Raw genomic sequence first — 24,270 nt, forward strand, 5'->3', positions numbered from 1 at the left:
CAGGCATGTCTAGTCTTGACTGCTGACGACTAATTCTCACGCAGTGGATAGTGCCAATAATATTAGAACAGCGAGTTGGTGGGATGCCGCGTGCAAGGAATGCATGTGCTGTTTCGCGAGAAGCAGGATGGATCTGTACTGTCCGCTCTGACTCTCCAAGTTGTACTTCAGCAAGATGATTCTCCGTGGGTGGTTGGAGCCTATCGTTCCGCTCTGGCCAGGAAATACCACAGAGCTGGCGTGGGCGAAGGACAAATTCCGCTGACTAAATGTCGGGCGAAGGTGCTTGCCCATCACGGCTTGAGTTCCTGGGTACTTGAAGGTTCTTTTGAGACCAGAAAGTAAGGGAAGTTCAAAAGGGTGCGGCGCGCGGGACGCTGCGTAAGATCACATACTTTGACAACTTGATTGTGCTCCATCGCGATTGGGACGTTCAATGTTTCAAAATCGCAAGCTTCAGGACTAGAAATAAGTTATCAGACGTCCATGTGCGAAGGAATACGGGAGCGAGACTGTCACGCTGTCTCGCAGCGTAACTCAATGATGATTGAAGATGTGCAACGGACAGTCAATGTATTGCCTTGATCATGGCCGCAAATTGTCCCGTAGATTGGTTTGCTTTTTCAAGATAATCGGGAATAGTTCAGCTGGATTTGTTCGGAGAACTTGGGACGGCAGCGATACCGGAAAGTGTGCATGTCTCAGTTTCCAAGTTTCGCTAGGAATGTCTGGTTGGATGTTAACTATGGAAAATGACAGCGGACGAAGGGACTTGCACAAATGAATTCCCACAATGATAATTGCCAACTACAAGGACGGCGATTTCAACAGACCGTGCTGCTCAAAATAAAACACAATTCTTGGCGCTAGAGCTGATCACCTCGTTAGATACCGAAGACGGAAGGTCACTTCCAACCCAAACACTGACACCTTGCTAGAGTAAAGATCCGTTTCTTGGGTGAAGATAACCTTACGGTAGGAAAAAATGAAGAGGACATAGTGGACTCCCACATGCCCTCATGCAGCAGGATATTTCGTTGATTGCAGGTGTATTTAACTGGAGCAGGGGTATCATAGCTATCTTCTACTAAGCTAACACATTGGACTACAAATGGTATCGTCACTGCCCCTCCTCGATGACTTCTTGAAGGTTTCACGCTTGCGTTGCGTGCATGCTGCTCTCCTAGCAAAGTTTTTGAAGAACTTCTTGATGGTGGTCAGGCCACGATTTCTGACCGACGTTCGTCGTGCAAGCTCAGAATAGGGCGCTGGTGGTATGTCCAAATCCACCTCCAGATCGAGGCCCATACATATTGACTTCACCGTCGATGATCGCAGCCCAGCGGATACTTGGCATGAATCGTTAAGTACAAGGGAACTCCGGCAGCGCTCAGTGCAGGATAGTCGAGGAAGAAGAATGTCAATGCCTTTTGGGAGAAAGTCTCGTGACAAAGTATAACAATATGTGGAAGCGGAGTCCATTGTTCAGGATTTTGTATATACACCGTGCTAGAATAAAGGGAGCCAGAGCACTTAATTGACGTTTTTATAACTTGTGGACATTGCTCCTGCTTGGCATATCCATGGCAAATGCCTCAGCCAAACGAACGCCAACAGGGCCAAGACCGTGATGATTGATCGTATGAAGGTCAAAGGGCGCTTGGCAGAACAAGGTTTCGTATATTTGTTTGGTTTCTGATTTAAGGTCCTAGCCTCCGCGAGCAAACCCTTGGCGCTTGTCTCCGAGCAATGTTTAGAGGGTTTCAAGGGTCGACCAGCTGGAGCTCTGTCCGATCACCTAATTGGAAAATCACCAGACTAAGCCATTGACTAAGCCATCTATAGCTTCCACGGCGGGAGCAACTTATTAGCGGGACAAACGGTGATCGGCGGCATTTCTGCTTCCTTCTAAACGCTGTTAACGTCAGATTTTAGAGTAGTTCTTCGCCAAACACTAGGCTCTGAAAAATGGCAAACGTTCCGCCAAACTCGGCTCTTCTTTTGATTGATGTTCAACAGGGTTTCGATCAGATTAGTCACTGGGGAATACAGCGCAACAACCCACATGCTGAAGAGAATATGTCACGACTGCTCTCAGCGTGGCGGGCCACGTCCCGTCCAGTACTTCACGTTCAGCATACCTCCACTTCCCCGACGTCTCCACTTCGCCCGTTTCAATCCGGGTGTGCTATCAAACCAGTGGTTGCGCCATTGCCGGGCGAGTTACTTTTGACCAAGACGGTCAATTCAGCATTCATTGGTACAGATCTAGAAAAAAAGCTAAGGGAGGATCTAAGGACAAACCATGTGGTCATTGTCGGGCTGACTACCGACCACTGCGTCTCTACGACCACCCGAATGGCTGGAAATCTTGTATGTTCACAAGCTCCGTCCCGCCATCCTGAACCCGATTTATTAACGGAATGGCTCTAATTCAGGGGTTTGAAGTATTGCTGGTAGAGGATGCCACTGCTACGTTTGACAGGGTAGGGCCATCTGGAAAGAGGCACGACGCAGAGCTTGTACACGAATTAGCGCTCGCAAGTTTAATCGGCGAGTTTGCCAGCATCGTTTCCACCGACGCAGTTTTGCGTACCATCGGTGCAGGCTGAAGTCTGGTAGAGCATTGATATGCTCGGGAATAGAAGATAAGGTTTGCCGACCTACCTCCCAAAATGTGCAACATGCTATAGATCTGCGAATCAGTCTATTTTGGATGGTGAAGCTATGTCCGCTTGATATAGCCTGTATCATACCTCCTTTGCATGGCCACCCGAGCCATCAGAAACCCCCTGCACCTTACCAAGTAGAACATCGTAAGTTGCTTTCCTCAGCGAAGAAACCGTACATCTTAGGACCAAGCAGACTGATACCGACACGATTTGCTACGGACGTGCTTCCTGGTACCTCAAAAATGCTTCTTTAAAGCACGTTATACACAGCCAACCTTTCAGCACTTTGAAACCAAAGATGAGGAATGAATTTTTCTTGTAAATTATCCGACACTACATTGTAGTCCCTATTCTCCCAGATAGAATTGGAACACGTAAAAGTCCAGTACGATAGTGCTTCTTTTCTAGAAACCAACGATGAACTCTCCAAATCTATAGTGAAGGAGATCTTGTTATGTCTGAAACCGCGTGCACTGTCAGGATGCAAGATGACCAACCTCTCGTAGTATCCTGGCACCTTCCATTGTCCACGCTTGGCCATCTTTTCAACGGTCTTGTCGAGTTCAGGGTAGGCTTTGGCGACGTCGTCCACCTTAATAATGAGGATAGTATGGTCAGCTTGTGGATCTTGTAAGGTTCAGGGACGAAGCTTACCGTAAGCTGGTCAACGGGTCTAGCAGTCTCGATGTTGGTCAAAAGTTCCTGCAATTCCGAAACCTCTGCGTTCACCTTCTTGGAAGTCTGTTGGGCCGCGGCAACCTTTTTTTCCACGAAGGATGTTAAGTAAAGGAGGCCACACTCACTCCCAAGATACCACGCAACTCACAGCTTTGGCCTGCTCAGATTCAATAATCCTCAACTGTTCTCCAAGGTCATAGGTCGCAGGGGTGAAGGCATTGAAACTTTTCTCAGCATCGTTGACCACCTTCTTGTTCTTCAACACCTTGCGGTAAGCTTCGAAGTCAATAGTGGCGCTTTGTTCCCGAAGTTCAGTCACGGTCTTCGTGAGCTCAGTGTGGCGACGACGGAAAGCGCTGATAGCCGCCACAGTTTCTGGCTTGAGCTTGGTGCCTAGAGCACCCCAGTCAATGCGAGCGGCGGCTGAACGTGCGGGGGTTGCCATTTAGAAATGTGAAAGGAGTTGGCGGGATGACAAGAGTGAAATCCGTGTTTGCTGCCATTCATTTGCAGGCCGTTGCAAGGTGGTTGCCAATGGCAACATTGACGTCCAACGGAAATTGCCGTGTCCGCGTCTGCCCTTTGGCTTTGGACTTTTGCTGTTAGCCTTCGAAACGTACGTGCTTTGTCAAAGGTAGTTCAAAGGGAAGATAAGGTTTGGAGATGTTTGCCAAGGGATGAATTGTAGGAAAATCCCAACCTTGGTGATCTCTGCGACCAATTTCAACAAGAATATTTTCGAGTTGTGTATAATCTTTATATCCAAGCTGGGGATACTAGGCCCTGAATTGACCACCTTCGAGAAACGCTTTAGAAAGATACTGCTTAGATGGATAATGGTGTTCTCCCAGCAGTGTAGTAAACCCCTGCACCCCGTTTGAACGTGGTTGGTGGTGAATGTCTATTGAACGCTGAGGAATGGAGATAATGGAGATAGTACAAGCTCGAAGCCTTCACCTATTCCATTCTATGAGCACCCATTGATTCCCACTTGACATATCAGATCTCACCAGTAGGGTCGGCCTTCGATCGTACGTCTGAAGTGGAAGGCACCCACTACGCAGCAATAAAACTAAGTGCGCAAATTTCATTCGAGGACGTCACTCAAGAGATATATCGCTATGGTGAACAAATCTGATACAGTCTGTGTCTTGTTCCGTTAGCGATCATCTCATCTAGAAACAATGCAATATCTCATCCTTATGTACAAATGACGATACATCCTTCAGCTGAACGCCTTCCTCGCTACGCTGGGATTAAGGTCCTTTGGGTACTTCGTTGAAGTCTGCATCGATAACTGTTGGTCTACCATCTGCCCCTCTTGCACGACACGGTATATCCCAGTGACGCCCACTCACGGGATCGATTACCTTCACGTCCGTCAAGGTAAGGCTGTCGGTGCTACCGTTGGCAGATCCAACCGCTTGGACGATCAAATTCCTCCCAGCTGCAGATGTGACAGTAAACTCTACCTGTGTGTTCATTCCCTGTCCCACATCCCCAAATGATGATGCGGTCATAACACTATGAGGGGTAGCGGCTCGTGCAGCGTCAATATTTCCAACGACCAACGTAAGATCTTCTGGCGCTGTGGACCGAATGTGCCTGCGAAGGCAGTCCATTGCGGATTCTTGAAGACGCTGAGAATGTCCGTTAGCATCTGCTAAAGTTCGAAGTGCTGGTGCCATGACTCCACGAAATAGTGAGCCCAACAGTCCCAATCCGGATGGGTCGGGCCCGAGCGCCGCCTTCGGAGGACGAGGGATACCCATACGGTCGGATATCATATCCGTCAGTGTTGGCGGATACCTTTGTGTTGGCTGTGAGGAAGCCATCTTTGCACCAAGTCCCATATCAAGTACATGTTCCACACCTTTCCCCAGCCCGTCGATGTAAAAAATTCAATACATTCTTGTAAGCATAATATCCCGCCACCAAGGCAACTACTGTCCATAGAAACGGTCTTAGCGCGTTGAAGACAATGACACCCGTGGCGACGGAAACTACTATGCGTCCCAACGGTGGTATCTCAGCTAATGGGCCACGATGGTAGAAGTATTGAAGGCGCGGGAATGGAAGGGGTGCTTTGAAAATAGGTGGGCGATAAACCCCATACGGCCATTGTCGTGTGCGGAACACTGAGTGACATTCTGGACGCTGACGACCCTCCCCAAAAACGAAAGCCGAACACGTAAAAGCGTGTCGCTGCACGCTCCCAAAAGGTTGAGCCTTAACGGGCCATGCCCTTGGAAGCAGGCAACCGTAGCGTCCAATGACGACGATGGGCCTCATCCTTTCAGGAAAGTCCAATGTTCGTGACGTACAAGTTTGCATGGCGGACTTCAAATTGCTCAGGTCATGTGATGATATATCATGTGAACAGGGTTTCAAAAACAACTTGTGGGCGCTTATCGTGTGGTTTTCTTCCAACTACCAGATCTCAACATTCGCACAGTCGACATCCATACCCATAGCAAACAAGTCGGCCTTGCTGATTGAACAACGACTACGCAGCTTGCTGCTCAAAAGCGCCAAGAGATTAAGCCAAATTTCTGTTTTTCATACGTATCCTAAACGTCCAATGAATCCTGCGCAGCCTCCGTCTGACGCACCCGCCGCTACACCGGTTCCCTCCGAACCCTCAGTGGCCAACTCCTTCAAGCAGGCTGCTTACGCTGTCACCCAACTCTACAAGGAGTCTCTCAACCAACAAAAGCGATCCTATAACGCCGGATATTCCCAATGCTTGCAGGACCTGTGGCAATTCGTGGCTCTTCAGAGAGCCCAAGGAAAGCAAGCCGTTCCTGTCACCGATTTAGTCACTTTCTTTGCCAAAAAGTATGAAACCCTTCAAGTAGAAAGCGCTGAATCAAGAAGAGAAGAACCAGTGCTGTCAAATACCCCTTCTGAAGTTCAGCCACCCCCACCATCGACTATATTGCCTCAAGAACCCCTGTCAATCAATAACTTCACATTCTCCCCGCCACCAACCATACATCAAGCATCTCCAGTATCACAAGTTGAGACACCGGCCGCCTTCGTACACGACCTTTCTTCACCGGCGCCGTCCAAGCGTCGATGGAATCAGGGACCAGGATTTGGAAATGAAATGGGGTTTCTAGGACGTACCTTCAATTGGGCAGACACGTTTCCTCTCGAGCCCACAGCGAAGCGAAGTAGGTGGAAAAGAGATACCACGGATGAGAATGATTTCATGGATGATTGAATGTCTGGAGTAGCGTTAGCGTATCGATTGTACAGTGTAAATCAAGCCATCTACAATTCATATTTATTTTTATCCTATATCCTAATCTACACGCCGTCCGGATGGTCCAAACCTACATCCAGAATGTCTAATATATAAAATGAAATCAACAGCCAAGCGTCCATGGCATCCGCCTAATGGCAACAAACCCGACAAATCCCTCATATATACAAATGCGTGTCCATGGAAGACCCGACGGTTCATGTCCACGTGAATTACGCGAAAGGCGATGAAGCCTGCTTGATTGCACCAGTGGCTGATCCGCCATATTGATGAGGATCGGCCGGATGGGCCAAAATGAAGGGTACAGGTCCGTCAAGTTCCCTATATCCATCTTCTTCACTCCGATCATCGTCTTCTGCAGGCGTGGCAAGTCCGTGATGCAGATGGGTCTTTCCTCTTGGGTGCATTGGTGTGACATGCGGAAAAGTGTTTCGTGCGAGTTGTGCGACCATAGCTGCCGCACACCGGTTTACTTCCAACTAAATGGCATGAATGGATCGAGAATTAACACAGTAATAATGCGCCATAGACCACACACACACACACACACACACCATTTGGGGGATATCCAGGCTTGAAACGATTGCCACAGTATGCAAGGATTGAGACTCCAGTTCGCGGCCCATGAATACATGGAAATCATGTAAATTAATGCCAATTGTCTCGAAAGCATATCTTAGTGCAGCAGCAGCTTGGACTGAGGGCCGGAATCGGACGTAGTGATAGTCTACAAATGCTTGTGAGTCCACCTTGATGCACGGTTCCGAATCAAGTGGTCACTTACAGGGTTGAATTCTGTTAAGAACCTGGTCGGCGATCAGAAAGAGCTCTGACTTGGTGGTCGCATCGTATTTAAAAAGATCGAGAAAGAACTCCAGGAACATATTGGGCGTCACGGCGTTCAAATTCCAGTTCAACATTTGCAGGACCCACAGCTCCATCGCCTGCAGGGACGTTAGGAAGAAGCTCAGTTAAACTCGACGACAAATATTAGTACCGACCTTGAGACCCTCCACATTAAATGCGCCTGCGGCGAGTTCTTCAAGCTCCACGCATGTTGGCGTTCTGGTTTCACAAATTTTGGATGCGATCAGGAAACTAGCTGCCCCAAGGGCTTGGTAATGTGACAGCTGCAGGGTTTCAATGCTACATATGCGATCTAGAATGCTCACGGACAACTGAAGTAACAAGAAAGAATAGGTTTTAGAACTTCCATCTTATCCCGAAAACAGCTCCGAACTACTGATGTGTGGAAGTCACCTGAAAGATTTCACTGCAATAGTATCTGAAATGTCGAGCAAGCTATAGACAGGCAAAGAAGATAACGTTAGATCTAAAGCATTGTCAGACAGTATCATCACTGAATACCACAATCACTGACCTCCAGTAGCCACTCAATCAGCTCCCTAACAACGTACCACAGTTAGCATAAACATGGAAACGAGGGACATACACCAGCAACTATATTTCATGTGTAATCAGAGGCATTATGCGAGCATATTGCTGTGGTGGAAGCAAGCAAGCATCCACTGAAACACGGAGTACCCTATCCTCCAAAGCCACGGATGCTCACCTTCTATGGTCAGTTCCAATCGACCCTCGTTGTACGTCCTCCATGTAGAAGGGGTTCGGGCGGTATCTGGGTTCCATTTCCAGCCTGAAAAGATGCAACTTTTGAATTTGCGCCAATTCATCCGAGTCCTTCCCTTCAACGAACGGACGACGTAGAGCTGGGTGAGGAAGGAATGACGCCAGGCGGGGTGGAGCAGGACCTGCGACAGGCATCTTGCGGAACTGTATAGCGGAAGGGAAACGTCAAAGGATGCACCACCAGTCCGCATTTGCGTGGACACTAAGCAAGTTCGGACAAAAGCCGGGGACATGCCCAAGAGGCTGGACACCATGAACATGTTCCAATACTACTTACAATAACTGCCGCTCCACCACCAGCTACACACAGGCTACTCTTAAATGGTGCTGGGAAGGCTGCTGGGCGGGTAATACTGCTGGAATTTGCTTCCACGGGCCAAAGTTGAAGAGAGGTGAGGGCGGAAGAAGGAGCGGGGTGGGTGCTGGACGACATCCACACGATCTGGACAATTCACGTGAGCATACACACGTAAGCAGTAACCGCGACATAGCGCATGTTGGACTGGACCGACTAGTGGAACTTGCATGCGTAGATCGCGGAGCGGTCACATAGACAGTTTTGTGACAGAGTTGATCTGTGCGTACCGGATTGTGAGGGGCCATGCAAATAAGGTACTTTGAAGCCCCTCGACGCTCTTGATTTGTGCACTAGCCAGCTCTTCTGTGGTTAAAGCCGTACTGTGTTTATATGGGAAGGCACTTGAAATCGATCATACCACAGGCAGATTCACCGCAGCGAGTCACTGCACTGGCATGGTCGCAAAATAATCAGAAACTAGCCGTCGTCGGCCTCGACAGAGTGGTGCAACTTTTTGACGAAACTGGGGAAAGAAAGGATCGATTCGCTACCAAGCCGGGTGATCCGAAAGTAAGGAGGGCCTTACTGCCGTTATATCGATCTCAATAATGAATAGCTTACTGACTGCGTACTTGAATATTAGGCCGCAAAGTCGTACTACATATGCGGGTTAGCGTTTTCTCCTGACTCGACGAAATTGGCAGTCGCCCAGTCCGACAATGCTGTCTTCGTGTACAGACTTGGCCTTGAATGGGGAGAGAAAAAGTCAATTGTGAATAAGTTTATACAAGCGGCAGAAATAACTTGCCTCACATGGCCGAAAGAGCAACCAAACGCTCTGGTGTTCGGTCTTGCGGACGGCAAGGTGTGCTGTGCAAAACGAGAAGCATTATCAAACGACCTTTTTCACTGATGCAGGTGCTCAACAAAGGTACGGGTAGGGAATCTGAAGACCAATAAGGCGGCCACGCTTTATCAAACCGACAGTTGCGTAGTATCGGCGGCCAGCAGTGTCGACGGAAATGCTATAATAACTGGACACTTGGACGGGTCCATCAATCGCTTCTTCTTTGATGATGGAATATCTGGCGCTTCACAGGTATTGAATGAAGCTGCTGTTAAGCCCCCTTCATTGTCCACTCTAACCCACCCGTGCTGCAGGGAAAATTTGCAACGCATCAATGTGCACCAATTGCGCTTTCCTGGGGCGAGAGCGTTGTCGCATCTGGAAGTGACCGTGTTGTAGTGTTTTATGATCAAGAAGGTCAGCCGTACCATCCAATGTTGTCATCGCTTGCCCCCTGAAGGCAATTCATTTACGAATTTATGAATGTACAGGGCGAGTGATGCAAGAGTTTGACTACAGTCGGGACGATGAAGAGCAAGATTTCACGGTCGCAGAGTTTAGCCCGAGTGGTCAAAGCGTTGTCCTTGGAAGCTATAATCGGTAACCGATCACCGGAGTATCGGACGAGGCACAATCTCAGCACTGATATTTGACCAATAGGTTTCATGTCTACAACTACATTGGCTCAACTGGACAATGGGAGGAAGCCCCATTGAAAACAATCGAAAACTTCTACACTGTTTCTGCCATATCATGGAAACCTGATGGGTCTCGTCTAGTTGCAGTAGGAAGATATTGCACTTGATAACATTTTTCAGAAGTTGAAATTGATAGACAGTTTGTTTAGGGAAATATGTGCGGGGCTGTGGAACTGTTTGATTGTTGCCTCCGCCGATCGCGATACAAGGGCAAATTTGAATTCACTTACGTATCGCCGAGTCAAGTTATCGTGAAGCGATTATCGACTGGATCCAGGATCGTCCTCAAGTCCCATTATGGTTACGAAATACAGAAAGTTAACATATTCAGGGATCAGTATCTCATCGCGAACACACCCGACACACTGTTAATGGGCGATCTGGCTACATGCAAGCTCAGCGAGGTGCATTTGATTGAGTCAATTTCATGGATGATACTTCAGATTGACTGTGCATCAATCCCGTCTAGATTCCATGGCAAGGCAGCGGGCAGGAAAAATTCTACTTTGAGAATCCCGCGGTCTGCATGGTTTTCAATGCAGGCGAGCTGTCGTTAGTCGAATACGGAGTGAACGAAGTCCTTGGATCCTGTAGGACGGAGCACATGAGCCCTCATTTGATTAGGTTTGGACGGCAATAGCACAACGCTTGGAGCCTCATCTGCGTTCTTACATTTTGATAAATTGCACCGTTTACAGTGTTCGATTGAACGAACGGAAGAATGAAGAAGACGTGAAGAGAGTCGCTTATCTTATCGATCTACAAACTATCAGCGTTTTGGATCTAAATAGCTCTGTCACACTGGCAACAATAAATCATGACAGTCGGATTGACTGGTTAGAGGTATGCTTAAAGATTGGAGATGATATATATGCATTAGTTTATCCATTTGCTATCAGTTGTCAGGCAAAGCAAACAAGTTGCTTTTCAGAGACAAGAAACGCCAACTCCATCTCTACGACATCCCTAGCCAGACCCGATCAACTCTGTTGAACTTCTGTAGCTACGTCCAGGTACTTGTGATTTTCCGTTGGAGACAAATATGCCATGATTTAACTTACCGATGGGAGTATCATGTGCACAGTGGGTCCCAAATAGTGATGTCGTCGTCGCCCAAAGTCGCGGAAATCTCTGTATTTGGTACTCCATCGATTCCCCAGAAAGAGTTACAATGTTCCCTATAAAGGTGATTGGAATTGTAAAAAAGGCTAAAGAAAGATTTATATGTTGAATAAATAAAACAATCGACAGGGTGAAGTGGAAGACATTGAACGAAATGATGGAAAGACCGAAGTCATTGTGGACGAGGGTGTAAATACCGTGTCGTACACCCTCGATGAAGGTCTCATCGAGTTTGGCACGGCCATTGATGACAAGGATTATGAACGGTAACAGGGAATGACTGGTTTTGCCGGAAGGACCTTGGGTCTCATGCATAATTACGAATGTAGAGCAGTAGCGCTGCTCGAAACGCTTGAAATCACGCCAGAGACGGATGCGATGTGGAAGAGCTTGAGTCAGATGGCACTAAAGGATCGGAACTTGACCATCGCAGAAAGGTTGGCAATTTGAGCTTTTTGATCTTGTGGAGACCAGCTCTTGACGTATATTGACAGGTGTTTTGCCGCCCTGGGCGACGTCGCTCGTACCCGCTACCTGCATCAGGTTAATATAGCAGCCATTGCTGTTGCAGCTGAAAGCCCTCTGGTATTTACATACGTGAAGCGGGTTTAATCTATTGGACTAAGTTTTTACTGTAATTCTCAAGCCCCCGACAGATCATTATTCCATCAAAGCACGACTGGCCATTCTCGACAAGCAGTTCAAAGTTGCCGAAGCGATCTATCTTGAGCAGGTGAGGCACTATAATTGATTCAAATATACCTGCTTCCTCACGCTGGCAATGCAGGGAAAAATAGAAGAAGCCATGGAAATGTATCAGGAGCTACATAAATGGAACCTCTCCATTAAAGTGGCGGAAGCGAAGAATCATCCGGAGCTGGATACTTTGAAGCGAAACTATTTCCAGTGGCTGATTGATTCGGGCCAGGAGGACAAAGCTGGTAACATTGTGGAGTGAATTCTCGGAAGCAACACCGGATATTAATGATTGGGGCTGTTTAGGTCAGCTTAAAGAAGAAGAAGGTGATTTAGTGGCGGCAGTCAATCTTTATATGAAAGGAGGTAGAGTCTCAGTGTCCAAGAGCCATGCAATAAATAACAGGCTAATGACACCACTTCCATAGGCATGCCGGCACGAGCAGCAAGTCTGCTGAATGCACACCGTCTGACATCGGATACTGCGTTGACCGAGCGTGTCGCGGCGGCCTTATTTAAACAGGGTCTCTATGAAAAGGTATGGATATTTTCCGAGGGCAGAGTATACCCTTTTGATATTTTTCTCACCGTTTGGACAGGCAGGAGAGCTCTATGAAAAGATGGGAGGCAACGAACGAGCGCTTGATGCATACCGACGGGGGAAAGCTTTCCGTGCAGCCGTGGATCTTGCACGCGCCGTCTTCCCGCAGGAAGTTGTCAAATTGCAAGAGGTTGGAAACGATACTTCTCGTGTAGTTGGAGAGTATCAGTATCTGATATCTATCTTTGACAGCAATGGGGAGACCATCTTGTGTCTCAGAAGCAAATGGATGGTGCCGTAAACCATTATATCGAGGCTGGGCGCTCCTTTAAAGCAATTGAGGCTGCAATCGCTGCGAAGCAGGTGCGTATTGTTCTACTATACCTCAAACATGCAAGAGAAACCTATTGACACCTGTATTGTCCGCAGTGGAAAAAGGCTGTTGGAATCGTGGATTCCCTTCAACCACAAGAAAGTGGCAAGCCCTACTTTTTGCAGTTGGCAGCACACTTTGCGGATGTACGTGAATACAGTCAGGCAGAAAAGTACTATGTCATGGCGGGACGCCCGCAAGACGCTGTGGAAATGTACACGAAAGCCGCCAGGTGGGATAGTGCTCATGCACTAGCGACAACGTACATGTCCCCAGAAGACGTGGCATTCCTCTATATATCTCAAGCCAGAGAATTGGAAGCGCAAGGTTTGTTCATCATGGAAGAGCGTTTTTGGGCACCATTTTTACACAATCATATCCTCGTACAGGAAAGCTCAAAGATGCAGAGAAGCTATATCTTACTGTTAATGAACCGGATCTTGCTATCAACATGTACAAAAATCACAAGCAATACGACCAGATGATCCGTCTGGTCACGATGTACCACAAGGACTTGCTGGTTGAGACGCACATTTACTTGGCAAAGTCGCTAGAGACTGAAGGCAATTATAAGCAAGCGGAGCACCACTATGTTGAAGGGAAGGACTGGAAATCGGCCATTAACATGTATTGTGCAAACAATATGTACGAGGAGGCATATCGGGTAAGTGACCAGAGCAGATACTGTCCAGCCTCAGTCAGTCCAAAGTTGAAATGGTCATACGTTATAGGTTGCTAAAGCGCATGGAGGTCCAAACTCTGCCAAGCAGGTGGCCTACCTGTGGGCAAGGTCATTGGGAGGCGAATCTGCCGTTAAACTCCTCAGCAAGTTTGGCCTTTTGGACGCTGCAATCGACTTTGCTACTGAGAATGGGGCTTTTGATTTTGCATTCGAGCTGAGTCGCTTTGCTGATAAGCACAAGCTTGCGGATGTTCATTATAAGCATGCCATGTTTTTGGAAGACGAAGGAAAGTTTAAAGAGGCGGAGCAGGCATTTGTTCTCGCAGGAAAGCCCAAGGAGGCCATTCTCATGTACATTCACAACGAGGACTGGGATGCCTCTCTTGCGGTTGCGGAAGCTTACGATCAGGGAAGTATCCCCGAAGTGTTGATAGGACAAGCAAGAGTGTCCTTTGAGCGCAAAGAATTCTCTAAAGCAGAATCCTTGCTTCTGCGGGCGCAAAGACCAGAATTGGCGATAAAGTTTTACCGGGACGGAAAGATGTGGAATGAGGCGATGCGGTTTGCAAAAGAGTATCTACCCAGCAAGATGAACGAGCTAAACTTGGAATATGATCGCTTCATTTCGGGCAAGACGGACAAGGGCATGGAAGACATTGTGTCGACGGCAAAATTGTTGGAGCAACAGCAAGAATACTCCCGAGCCATTGACATGTACCTGAAACTGACTGCGACGCACACAAGCGACTATGCCTTCCTGCAGGAATTCTGGGAAAAAGCAGTAGAGCTTGCCATGAAATTTGTACCTGAGCGAGGCAACGAAGTAGTGGAAACAGTTTGTGCTCGGCTTATTGAAATCAAGAGATACGAAGCCGCCGCGGATCTATTTGCAGGAATGGAGATGTACAAAGACGCGATTGATTCATATATGCTCGCCGGATTATGGGATAGGGCTAAGGAGATGCTGGAATACGCGCCCAAGTATGCCGACTATATTGAAAATGCATACGTAGCGCATCTGAAGAGTACGGGACATGCGGAGGACTTGGTCAACGTTGATGTCCTCGCGGCACTGGATATGTATGCGCAGCGCGGTGAATGGGACAAGTGTCTAGAGACAGCCTCTTCTCAGGTAAGATGGAAAATGAGTTCAAAAAGGTGCATTTTGCTCCAGATCTGACATCATTAAACGTAGGGACCGGAGGCATTGAATAAGTATCTTGTCTCCTACTGCGCAACGCTGATCAAGCAGAAGAAATATGACAGCGCGGTCGCAACGATCAGCAAGTATGATGTACCATCCTCACCCACAAACTTTGACCTCTACACACGACTCTCTCGGGAAATCTTCCAAAGTGGTTCAACAGAGACGATTTCCGCCTTGCGAGAAATGCTGTTCAAACTGGTCAGCAGTTTTATTCAAGTTACACTAAGTGGAACTAGTGAGATTCTAATGATAGTTTGCTTCCGTTGATGCAGGTGCATGGCATGTCCGTCAGTCCGCAACCTGGTATCCCCCCAGAATTTGAAACATACCTGTTCATCAGCCACCTGATTACCATGAAGCATTATTGCACCAAGAAGCGCGACCTGCTCTACTTTGCCGCGAAGCAAGCGATTTCCACACTTCGGTATACAAAATATGTACCTGCAGATCATGCCTTCTATGCTGCCGGGGAAGCTGCCAAGGTACGCGGATGAGAGTATGAGATTGTGAATACCAAAGCTTTTGATTCACGGATTACGCTTCGCATCTGATTCTAGGCAGCTGGCATGAATAATATGGCATTTGTTTGTTGGAACCGTTTTCTGGATATAAGCGAAGCCATAGAAGAAGGGGACGCCTCTATGTTAGAAAATGCCGACTTTCAGAATACAGATGTGCCTTTCGACATAGAGCTGCCTTTGGAAAACATGCCGGTACTGACTGTATACTGATGCATGGTGTTGATGACCCACTATCTGAAAGTCTGTCGCAGGAGGCGAAGAGAGAGGAAGTTCGCGACTGGGTGTTACAAATCTCCCTCGACCAGAAAGTGAATCAGGAAGTCGACCGACGTGAATGTGATGATTGTGGGACAAGTATATACGATGCAAGCCTGTCCTGCTTTAACTGTCACGCAAAGTGGGAACCGTGTGTGGTGACTGGTAGGTTCATACTAGCGCTGGGGTCGGGATCTCGATCTTCTAATCAGACCATGAATATCACCAGGTTATCCGGTTCTACGCAACAAGGCGAAATGTAGCGCCTGCAGTCGACCGGCAAATAAGGATGACTGGAATAAATTTGTGATGATTGAAAGAGTAAGTGCTTCTCTTGCGCGTCAACACAAATCTAGACTGTATACTAAACAATTTTGCTTCTTACACTTCTGCAGGTGTGTCCCTGGTGTGGTAATTCGCAAAGTCCACAATATTTTGCGCATTAGAGTGGATAAACAGTGTGTATCTTTATGTAATGTACAAATTCTTAATACGAAGTTTCTTTAGGAGATGACTTTTGCACGCTAAGCACATGTCTCTGTGGTACCGCGTCCGTAATAGAGAAGCAGACTGCAGCGGTTACAATCACCCTTTCCACTCGAGAATGGTGGGTAGCTGATGGCTTCGAAAGGACGTGTAATGACTGGTTGACTGGTTGGTCTCAGCTCGGCGGGTCCTTAGCACTGTAGGGTTTTGATGTATGCATATGCATAAGTGCCGGCCAGCAATGTCATGCCGCAGCCATTGCCTTTTCAATGGCATTCTGGTAAATGTCCACCTGTGACGCAAGTTTGCCAATAAGGTCTTCAAGGCCGGCAGCATCGATCGCTTCCTGCTTTTGTAGATCCGCAGCCTTTGAATTTTGCGACTTGTTAAAACATTTCCTATTGTGCTCTCTCCAGTGACGGACATGCCCGTACCTTCTCCTCAGTCATGATTGTAACCTTTTCATTCTCGTCGGCTTTCGCTTGAGACTGTGCCCGCTCCGTCATCGCCAACCGGTACTCTTCTTTCAACTTTTCCAGCTTTGATGATATGGCGTCATTTTTGACCGACTGATGCTTTTCGAGACGGGCGAGCTTATCCTTCGCACTGTTGAGCTGTCTCTTTAATTGCTGCAAATTCACTCATCCTGTTACAATCGTCGCTCTGTCTACTGCTCAAATAACGGCTAATTCTTACCTCCTCCTTGATATCTAGCTCGCGAATCTCTGCACGCTTCTTATCAATGTTCTCTTTGTCAGTCGACACTTTCTTCAGTGCTGTCTCCGCCTTCTGCCGTTCCACTTCGCATTCGTCCATCAGCTTTAAGCAGGTGACGATATCCTGTAATGCCACATCAGTTATTCCAGTCAGCGGCAACTAAACATCATTGAGGCCACTGACCTGTTCAACCAAGCTCATCATGTCAATCTTATTCTGTAGTTCGCGAGCTTTCTTTTCGGTCGCAGCTATTGTGGCTTTGTCGCTTTGCAAAGAATTGTTCATCTCGCTAATGGACTGGCATAAAAGCAATTCAGGTTTTTCATTTACCAGGACATTTCTGCGAACGCGGGCAACTTACCGCTTTCAGCTTTTCCGGACTCTGAACTATGCGTGATTTTAGTCGGATGCAGTCCTGCTTGAGGTTCATTATGGTCATTTGAGTCTTTGCCTGGCGGGATTGAAAGCTCAACGTGAGGAATTTTACTTGAATGACAAGAGTGTGCAAATGCTTTGACAAGTACCAGTTTTTCAGCCAGATCTGTCTTTTCTTTTTTCAAAGCCTCAGCTTCCGATGTAAGCGCCGTTTGCTGCTTTTTCAGCTCCCTGAGATCGGCTGTCAGGGTAGAGTTTGCATCCCGTAATTTCTGAGCAGCAGGCTCTTGTTCAGCACGCTGCAGTCTTTTGCCGCGACCGAGATTAGAAGCAAGTTACGGTGAAATAAACAAGATTCCAAATAATTTTACCGCAGCGTGTTCACTTGTTCTGACAGTTCGCGATTCTTTTGTTCCAACATGTCCTTTCTTGCGAGAGCTTCTTCCTAAGATTCCGAGGTCCCGTAAGGGAAGCGCATATAACGCTATCTTATAAAGGAATACATACCGCCTTTTGATTACATGTTTCAAATACGCCCATTCGCTCTTCCCTGAATTTGGCAAAATTGATGATTGCGCTCAGGCATCGACGTACGCGCGGTGGTTCGGGGCGTAAGACGTCACGCATACTAAAGTCATCCACTCCCACTTCCACCATTAACTTTCGTCTAGTAAAAGGGACAAAAACTGCGTTGATGAGCTGACGCATTACAATACTAAAGGTCTAGCGTGCTTGGTCAAGTTGTCAATGACTTTCCACTTTTTCCTTTATCGCGCGCGCTCCCCAAGAGATAGGGCCGTTGTTTTGTCTTTTGACCAGCGAGGATGTGGCGCCCAGATCAGAGTTTGCGGGCTCTACTTACAATTGTCTATAGTATGCAATCAGTCCTATCGAATCTTGGTGCAAGTCTGGGTGTTCGAGGATCTGCATTGCGCTAAAGCTCGGTTGACCATATTGTTCGCGGGTGACACCCATGAGGATTTCTGTGAAATGTTCGTAGACGGTCAAGATGCGTTGCATTGTGGGTTTTGTCAAGTCTTCCTCGCTAAAGGGCATTCCCAAATCGGTCATGCATCTCAACAGTTCGGAAGGCTTGAGGACGGGAAATGAAAAGGAACCCGCCGTATGGCGGCCTCCATAGTCCATTTCTGCTAACAAGAGTGAAACTTGTTAAAAGCGAGAAATAGCTGGTTGACGGAGAGTGAAACGCGTCGACCGTGTCCGAATCGAGTGGACAAATTCCCGTGGAAACACAAGTGTCATCATCATGCGTACCATAGAAATTGATTTGTTTATACAATAAGAAAAAGAAAAATGCTATTGCCGCTTTCACATGGCGGCCATTGGCGAGTTTCCCAACGGCAACAAGGAAGGAAGGAAGAGATACAAGGCAAAACAGAAGAACGTCATAAAAAGACAAGAAAAAAAATAATTTTGAAAGTCTGTCGCTTTGAATGGGCTGTCCAAAAGCCAAAGATTAATCATCCAGATCAAGACAACTTCTTTGACAGTTTACGCCGTTTATGAAAAAGAAAATGGAAAAGCGGTCCTTGTAACCCTTTTTTTGCTCTTGTCTGATACGACACTCTTTACTGCACTCTGTGTGGTAAGTTGTGACGTGTCATGTGTCGTACACACAGGCAAGGGGGGTTATGCTAGTTATTTCACTATATGAAAAATGGTCACATGGGAATAGAGCGTTTGAATAAAGTCAGGTCTCCCCCCCCCCCATCCGCCCTCCGTCGTCGTCGTCGTCGTTTTTCCCTTTTGGTTGATTTGCCAGAAACTTTTTGTTTTGCGCGAGCAGATCCTCATAGTTTCCTTTTTTTTTTTATTGGATTTTTTCTTTTAGCTTGCTTTTGTTTTCCATACAAAAAGCTGTATGTTGTTTGTCGTTTGTCTGGATTCTCATTGATCATTTCTAACTTGTAAGTCAACTGCTTTTGCTTCTCCGTGCAGTAGCAACCCATTGCTGGTAGGTTTATTCATGTTATAGTTAACATCACCTTGCTCATTTTTGAATAAACAATAGCATCCCTCTTTTGCCCTACAGATAGCATGAGCGCTGTCGCTGTAGCCACCCCAGTTCCCGTGCCTGGGCCTGCGACCGCGGACACTGTGCCTGAACTCACTCCCGTGGTTGTCGAGTCGGCTCCCACGCCTGCTGAACCGGAGGCTCCTGCCGCCGTGCCAGAGGAAACCGCAACTGAAAAGCCTACTGAAAGCCCCGCTGAGGAAACCGTTGCTCCCGAAGAGGCCGCGGTTGTCGTCGAGGAGCAAACAGAAGTAAAGGAACTCTCCAGCGGATGGCTCAAAAAGCTGAATCGATTCAGCATTCCCCTTTCGAAACGCTTTTACATCGTCGGAGAGGACAAAGGCATCTCCCTTGAGCAGCTGGTTCTGGTTCACAAAAAAAAGGTGTCCCGCAACGCTTCTCCCTCTGCGGATGCAAACAAATCCTACGCTACCCAGAATGCTGACCTCTTCAGCGACTTGGCTATGGTAAGACGGATCTCTTGAAATTTTGACCGCGATTAGGGATGACTCACTTTCGCGTTTCAAGGCCACTGTCTCGTTGAAAGGCTTCATCTTGGCCTACAGGTCCGAGAATGCTGCAGAACAAACCCAGCCTGTCGCTCTCATCAACCTTCGCAACTTGGTAAGCGTTACCCCGGGAACTGGTGCCAATTTTTCTGTACGTCTCGCCCGCCCGCAGCGTACATACACCTTTGCCGCCGCGTCACCCGCCGAAGCTCAGTCCTGGGTTAAGACGCTTGAAAATATCAAAAAGAGCACTGACGATTTGCCCAAAATGGAGGAAAGTGAAGAATTCAAAGCAGCGTTAAACAGTTTGGGTAAGATCGTATGCCGTCCATCTTTTGGACATGGATAGAGTCTCACAATTTCCGTCACAATAGAATCTCGCAAGGCCTTCAGTACCTCCAAGCCAAAGGCAGTGGAAGGCATTTTGTCTGACAGCGACGCACCTCTGACGGAAGAGGACCCTGAAGTGCCTAACCCTGCTGCTGAAAGTTCAAAGAAGAAAAGATTCTCATTGTTTGCACGCGCGGCCCCAGTAACAACCTCTGAGGAAGCGGTGGCCCAAATTGCACCGGTTGCCGAAGCTCAGGAGGAAATTCCTGCGGTACAGACAACCGAAACTCCCGTTGCAGAATCTGAGCCAGAGCCTACAAAAGTGGAGAAGGAAAAGGAATTGCCTGAGCAACCAGCGCCCAAGACTGAGACCAATAAGCCTACTACGCCCAAGAAGGAAGGTTTCTTGGCCAGTCTATCAAGCTTAGCAAAGAAAAAAACTCGCAAGGTAAGCTTTTTGATGTGTTCTGGCCGGAAATCGTTACCACCGATATTCAACCCTCCGTGATACAGGACTCGGCTCCGAGCCAAGCGGAGGATTCAAAGGCTGCTGCCGCAGCTGAACCGTCCATCGCCGCCGTGGACATTGTCGCAGAGGTAGCGTCGGAGACTCCAGCTGTTGAGGCCGCTTCAGCGCCGAGCAAGGAAGTCCCGGTTGAAGGCGCTACCGCGGTTGAGGAAATACCGGCCGAAGCCAAAGCTGAAGAGGTGAAGGAAGAGGTCGTTGTCGTGGAGACGGTTCCAGAAGTGGTGGAGAAGGAATTGCCAGTAGAGGCAGGGAAGGCAGAGCCTGTGGAGGAGAAGCCGGAAGAGGTTGCGCTCGAGAGTCCTGTAGCTGCAGTTGCCGAGGCGCCGGCGACCGAGGAGAGCAAGGAATCCGTGGCGGAACCAGCTGAACCCGCAACGCAACCAGCTTCTCCCAGCGCCAAGAAGCACTTCTTTACAGATTTCCACACTTTGTTCCGGAAGGTAAGGACCCTTTAGATTCAGGACAGCTACGTATATGCACTAAGCTGATGTTGCTTGCAGGGCACAAAGTCTGCTGCGACGCCAAAGGCCGACGAAGCACCGGTAGCGGTACCTCAGCCGGAAACGGAAAAGGCGGCTGAGGAAGCGTCTCCCTCCAAGGAGGAGACCAAGGAGGAGACCAAGGAGGAGACCAAGGAGGAAACCAAGGAGGAACCCAAGGAAGAAACTGCTACGGCAGAAGCCGTGCATGGAGAGTCTGCACCAGTTGAAACTGCTAAAGATGCCGCCGCCCCTGTGAGCCCCACGCCAAAGATAAAAAAGAGGTATGTCATTCGTCGTGCAGTCGTTGTGTATCCGCAAGTGATCCTGACCTGGTGGCCGTCTCCTTGCCAGGCTCACCTCATTCTTTGGCTTCGGCGCCCCTAAAAAGGAAGCTAGCAAGAGTGACATTCCCGAAGCACCTAAAGAAACAGTGATCCCGGAGGAAACAGCAGACGCTCCGAGCGAGCCCAGTGAGGCCGTTCCGGAAGAAGCACCGGCTGTAGTGCCCGAAGCTACCGAGGCCAAAGTTGATGCCGCTATCGCAAAGCAGGAGGAGGCGGCCCAAGAAGCCGTTGCCGCCACAGAAGAAGCACAACTTGAAGCTGCTGTGGCTCCAGCTGCAGAAGAAGCCAAGGCCGAAGAAGCAGTTGCCACCGAGAGTTCACCCACCCAGGCCCACAAGGGATTTTTCGGCATCGGAAAAAGGCCCAACACTTTGAAAAAGTATGTATCTGGGTAATCGGGGACCTACATCAACGATGCGATGGCTGACGAGTTCATTCATCATTGTTAGGTTGTTCTCTTTCACTAAAAAGGCCCCTGCTCCTGCCGCAACTGAGGAAGTGAAAGCTGAGGAGGGCAGCAAGGAACCGGTTGAAACCGAAGCTGCGGCGACGACAGAAGCACCCGCCAGTGCGGTTGCCGAAGAGAAAACTACTGCCCCCACTCTTGATGTTCCTGTTACCGAATCTTCTATCGTCGAGGCCGTTGAAGCTGCCGCCAAAGCCGTTTCTGAGCCAAGCGCTACTGCAGCAGCTGCTGAGCCATCAGAGGTGACGCCAGAAGCAATCAAGTCGCAATAATCAGGAAGACTGCGATCCTAGTGGTGACCATTTCTATGCAATACAAATAGCCGGAGCATGTAATAATTAGTTTTCGTTATCTTGTTGTTAAGTAGTTTTCTTTGTTGATGATATCTTGTCGTCCTTTTGCATGTTAGTGGTAGTTTATAGCGTATATCATTCACACGTTACGTAGTGTCTCCTAAAATGGAAGCCTTTGTCTGCATATTGGTTTGATATGGTTTGATGTGGTGCTTTCTAGACATGATTTCTTGCATAGAATCCGATACTCACATCCATATTTCAGAAAGCTCCTAGGTATAGCATTTCAAAATTGTGGGTTTGATGCACTTGGTATATGTTGGGATTGATTCATTTCATCAAAATTGTCAGATAATGGAAACTAAATAACTCATGCAATGTTGGATTGATTGATTTCATCAAAATTGTCAGATAATGAACTTGCATGAGTTCTGAACTTGGTGAATTGATCAGAATATATCTGAAGGGTTGGAAGTATAAGTGAATTGATCAGAATATATCTGAAAGGTTGGAAGTATAACTATAAGTTTATCATATTCCTTTCTTATGTAGCTATTATATATAATAAAAGTAGAGGTTAAAATTAAGTTATCATACTACATTCCAGGACTACAATTTTTCTTTCTCTAGTACAGTTCCTTTACTACCCCCTCAGCAGAAAGGAACTAGATATATTTCCTATTCCTGGGATAGTTATAGAGTAGTTAGTATGTAACAGACCTATCTTATTGAAGCAAGTGCAGTTCCCTGCTATATACTTGGCTATCCTATTCTTTTCAACATTTTGCCCACCATTTTTGCTAAAGACTGCTGCTATCATTATCACCCCCAGTGTAATAATCTTGCAGCAATTGGTTCAATTGACAGGGCTTGGTTCAAGCTGCATGGTTACTATATTCTGAAGGTTCCAATCAGTGATAGCTGTCAATGTGGTATTGTGACAGATAGACTTAGTTAGGGGGATTAGTATCTAGCCAATAGCATGTCTAAAAAGGGCATGATGGCATCAGTCCCTTTTATAGATGTATGGCAATTATCTTTATCCATTTAGGCTGTGGCAATAGGCATTATACTATTGTTATACAGCCTAAATATTTACTCTTTTGCATGGTGAAATAATGGCAAAATATGCATTTTGGTGCATTGGGGTAACAATAGGCAGCTGGGACAAGAAGACTAGGAAGACTTGGGGAAAACTTGGTTATTTTATTAAAGGGAGGTGTGGGAACACTCCCTTTTTATAGACCAAAATGCCAAGGCTTCAGTTTTATCTCTAACCAATGAAAAGAATTCTAAACTACTGAGTCACAATGTATCCTCCTCATCTTTGCAGCAAAAATTATTTTCTGCAGCTCAGTAAGGGGAATTTGTTTCAGACACATGTCTCTGACTCACATTTTGCTTTCAGGAGCATGACTTGCCTAATTTAGATAAATCAACCTTTAGACATGCCTCCTTACTAACATTTGTTTCAGGGATGTGTGCCTGCCATTTTAAGACTAATGAACTTGCACTGAAAATCTCTAAGTCCAAACTACTACACTACTGATACTACTGACTGACTAACTAACTGAAGACAAAGTAACTAACAGAAGAATTCTTTTACAAATCAACACCATTTCAAGAGTTTACAGGCAGTAAACCAGCTCTCCAGCATCTTAGAGTGCTTGGCTGCATGGCCTACACTCATATTCCAAAGGAAAAGTGGTGAAAACTTGATGAGGAGGCCAAGAAGGCAGTTGTGGTCAGCTACAGCACTCAGAGTATGGCCTACAGACTGTGGGTACCTGAAATGAACCAAGTTGTCATTTCAAGGGATGTCATCTTTGATGAAAACTTGATGTGGAGCCCTCAGCAGTGGCTGCAGTTTAAGATGCTTCTCCTTGGGTAAAGCCTTGGTGAGAATGTCAGCCATCATTTCTTCTGTCTGACAGTACTTGAGGCTGATTTTCTTGTCTTCTACTGCTTGTCTGATGAAGTGGTGCCACACATCAATGTGTTTGGTCCGTGCATGATGTGTTGGGTTGTTGGCAAGTGCTATGGCACCCTGATTGTCACCATACAATGTTGTAGGACCACTTTGCTGATGTCCTAGCTCGCCTAGAAGTGTTCTGAACCAGATAACTTCCTTGGTAGCTTGACAAAGAGCCATGTACTCTGACTCTGTTGATGATAGGGCAACTGTAGGTTGCCTCT

The 24,270-nt window shown here is 47.4% G+C and overlaps 9 protein-coding genes across 9 annotated transcripts; 4 read left to right on the forward strand and 5 right to left on the reverse strand.

The window, feature by feature from the left end:
- Positions 1–1,032: 1,032 nt before the first annotated feature.
- On the reverse strand, positions 1,033–1,513 carry SPPG_08848 (uncharacterized protein). The gene has a single exon (XM_016756988.1). The coding sequence runs from the start codon at positions 1,480–1,482 to the stop codon at positions 1,093–1,095; it is 390 nt and encodes a 129-aa protein (XP_016612762.1). The 5' UTR covers positions 1,483–1,513; the 3' UTR covers positions 1,033–1,092.
- Positions 1,514–1,857: 344 nt separating this feature from the next.
- On the forward strand, positions 1,858–3,088 carry SPPG_00430 (uncharacterized protein). The gene is made up of 2 exons (XM_016748756.1): positions 1,858–2,373; positions 2,439–3,088. The coding sequence occupies exons 1-2, from the start codon at positions 1,969–1,971 to the stop codon at positions 2,610–2,612; spliced, it is 579 nt and encodes a 192-aa protein (XP_016612763.1). The 5' UTR covers positions 1,858–1,968; the 3' UTR covers positions 2,613–3,088.
- On the reverse strand, positions 2,972–3,845 carry SPPG_00431 (uncharacterized protein). Its single transcript, XM_016748757.1, has 4 exons — positions 3,499–3,845; positions 3,327–3,431; positions 3,170–3,264; positions 2,972–3,104 (listed from the first exon to the last, which is right to left on the reverse strand). The coding sequence occupies exons 1-4, from the start codon at positions 3,793–3,795 to the stop codon at positions 3,077–3,079; spliced, it is 525 nt and encodes a 174-aa protein (XP_016612764.1). The 5' UTR covers positions 3,796–3,845; the 3' UTR covers positions 2,972–3,076.
- A 259-nt stretch (positions 3,846–4,104) lies between these two features.
- SPPG_00432 (uncharacterized protein) lies at positions 4,105–5,665 on the reverse strand. The gene is made up of 3 exons (XM_016748758.1): positions 5,224–5,665; positions 4,361–5,159; positions 4,105–4,307 (listed from the first exon to the last, which is right to left on the reverse strand). The coding sequence occupies exons 1-2, from the start codon at positions 5,640–5,642 to the stop codon at positions 4,607–4,609; spliced, it is 972 nt and encodes a 323-aa protein (XP_016612765.1). The 5' UTR covers positions 5,643–5,665; the 3' UTR covers positions 4,105–4,307; positions 4,361–4,606.
- SPPG_00433 (uncharacterized protein) lies at positions 5,632–6,726 on the forward strand (the record flags this gene model as incomplete). The annotated part of the gene is made up of 2 exons (XM_016748759.1): positions 5,632–5,661; positions 5,734–6,726. The coding sequence occupies 2 exons, from the start codon at positions 5,632–5,634 to the stop codon at positions 6,574–6,576; spliced, it is 873 nt and encodes a 290-aa protein (XP_016612766.1). The 3' UTR covers positions 6,577–6,726.
- Positions 6,580–8,784, reverse strand: SPPG_00434 (uncharacterized protein). Its single transcript, XM_016748760.1, has 8 exons — positions 8,546–8,784; positions 8,192–8,412; positions 8,000–8,024; positions 7,879–7,920; positions 7,620–7,796; positions 7,403–7,562; positions 7,173–7,345; positions 6,580–7,097 (listed from the first exon to the last, which is right to left on the reverse strand). Exons 1-8 carry the CDS (start codon positions 8,699–8,701, stop codon positions 6,831–6,833), a joined length of 1,221 nt encoding a protein of 406 aa, XP_016612767.1. The 5' UTR covers positions 8,702–8,784; the 3' UTR covers positions 6,580–6,830.
- Positions 8,785–8,794: 10 nt separating this feature from the next.
- On the forward strand, positions 8,795–16,018 carry SPPG_00435 (uncharacterized protein). The gene is made up of 30 exons (XM_016748761.1): positions 8,795–8,880; positions 8,965–9,136; positions 9,210–9,431; positions 9,498–9,665; positions 9,728–9,830; positions 9,905–10,013; positions 10,074–10,197; positions 10,261–10,515; positions 10,581–10,735; positions 10,810–10,954; positions 11,011–11,124; positions 11,196–11,297; positions 11,363–11,499; positions 11,563–11,670; positions 11,728–11,818; positions 11,880–11,966; positions 12,021–12,174; positions 12,236–12,295; positions 12,358–12,467; positions 12,529–12,660; positions 12,723–12,833; positions 12,900–13,170; positions 13,233–13,507; positions 13,575–14,657; positions 14,721–14,930; positions 15,005–15,214; positions 15,290–15,445; positions 15,505–15,673; positions 15,738–15,829; positions 15,904–16,018. Exons 1-30 carry the CDS (start codon positions 8,870–8,872, stop codon positions 15,952–15,954), a joined length of 5,187 nt encoding a protein of 1,728 aa, XP_016612768.1. The 5' UTR covers positions 8,795–8,869; the 3' UTR covers positions 15,955–16,018.
- Positions 15,957–18,607, reverse strand: SPPG_00436 (uncharacterized protein). The gene is made up of 9 exons (XM_016748762.1): positions 17,949–18,607; positions 17,594–17,753; positions 17,458–17,531; positions 17,236–17,392; positions 17,073–17,162; positions 16,895–17,008; positions 16,691–16,834; positions 16,429–16,623; positions 15,957–16,361 (listed from the first exon to the last, which is right to left on the reverse strand). The coding sequence occupies exons 1-9, from the start codon at positions 18,230–18,232 to the stop codon at positions 16,239–16,241; spliced, it is 1,341 nt and encodes a 446-aa protein (XP_016612769.1). The 5' UTR covers positions 18,233–18,607; the 3' UTR covers positions 15,957–16,238.
- Positions 18,608–18,707: 100 nt separating this feature from the next.
- Positions 18,708–22,260, forward strand: SPPG_00437 (uncharacterized protein). The gene is made up of 9 exons (XM_016748763.1): positions 18,708–18,966; positions 19,046–19,061; positions 19,119–19,588; positions 19,650–19,941; positions 20,005–20,408; positions 20,474–20,929; positions 20,990–21,252; positions 21,323–21,694; positions 21,765–22,260. The coding sequence occupies exons 3-9, from the start codon at positions 19,145–19,147 to the stop codon at positions 22,051–22,053; spliced, it is 2,520 nt and encodes an 839-aa protein (XP_016612770.1). The 5' UTR covers positions 18,708–18,966; positions 19,046–19,061; positions 19,119–19,144; the 3' UTR covers positions 22,054–22,260.
- The last annotated feature ends 2,010 nt before the right edge of the window (positions 22,261–24,270 follow it).

This window comes from Spizellomyces punctatus (genome assembly GCF_000182565.1).
Source record: "Spizellomyces punctatus DAOM BR117 chromosome Unknown supercont1.1, whole genome shotgun sequence".
NCBI classification, from domain to species: domain Eukaryota; kingdom Fungi; phylum Chytridiomycota; class Chytridiomycetes; order Spizellomycetales; family Spizellomycetaceae; genus Spizellomyces; species Spizellomyces punctatus.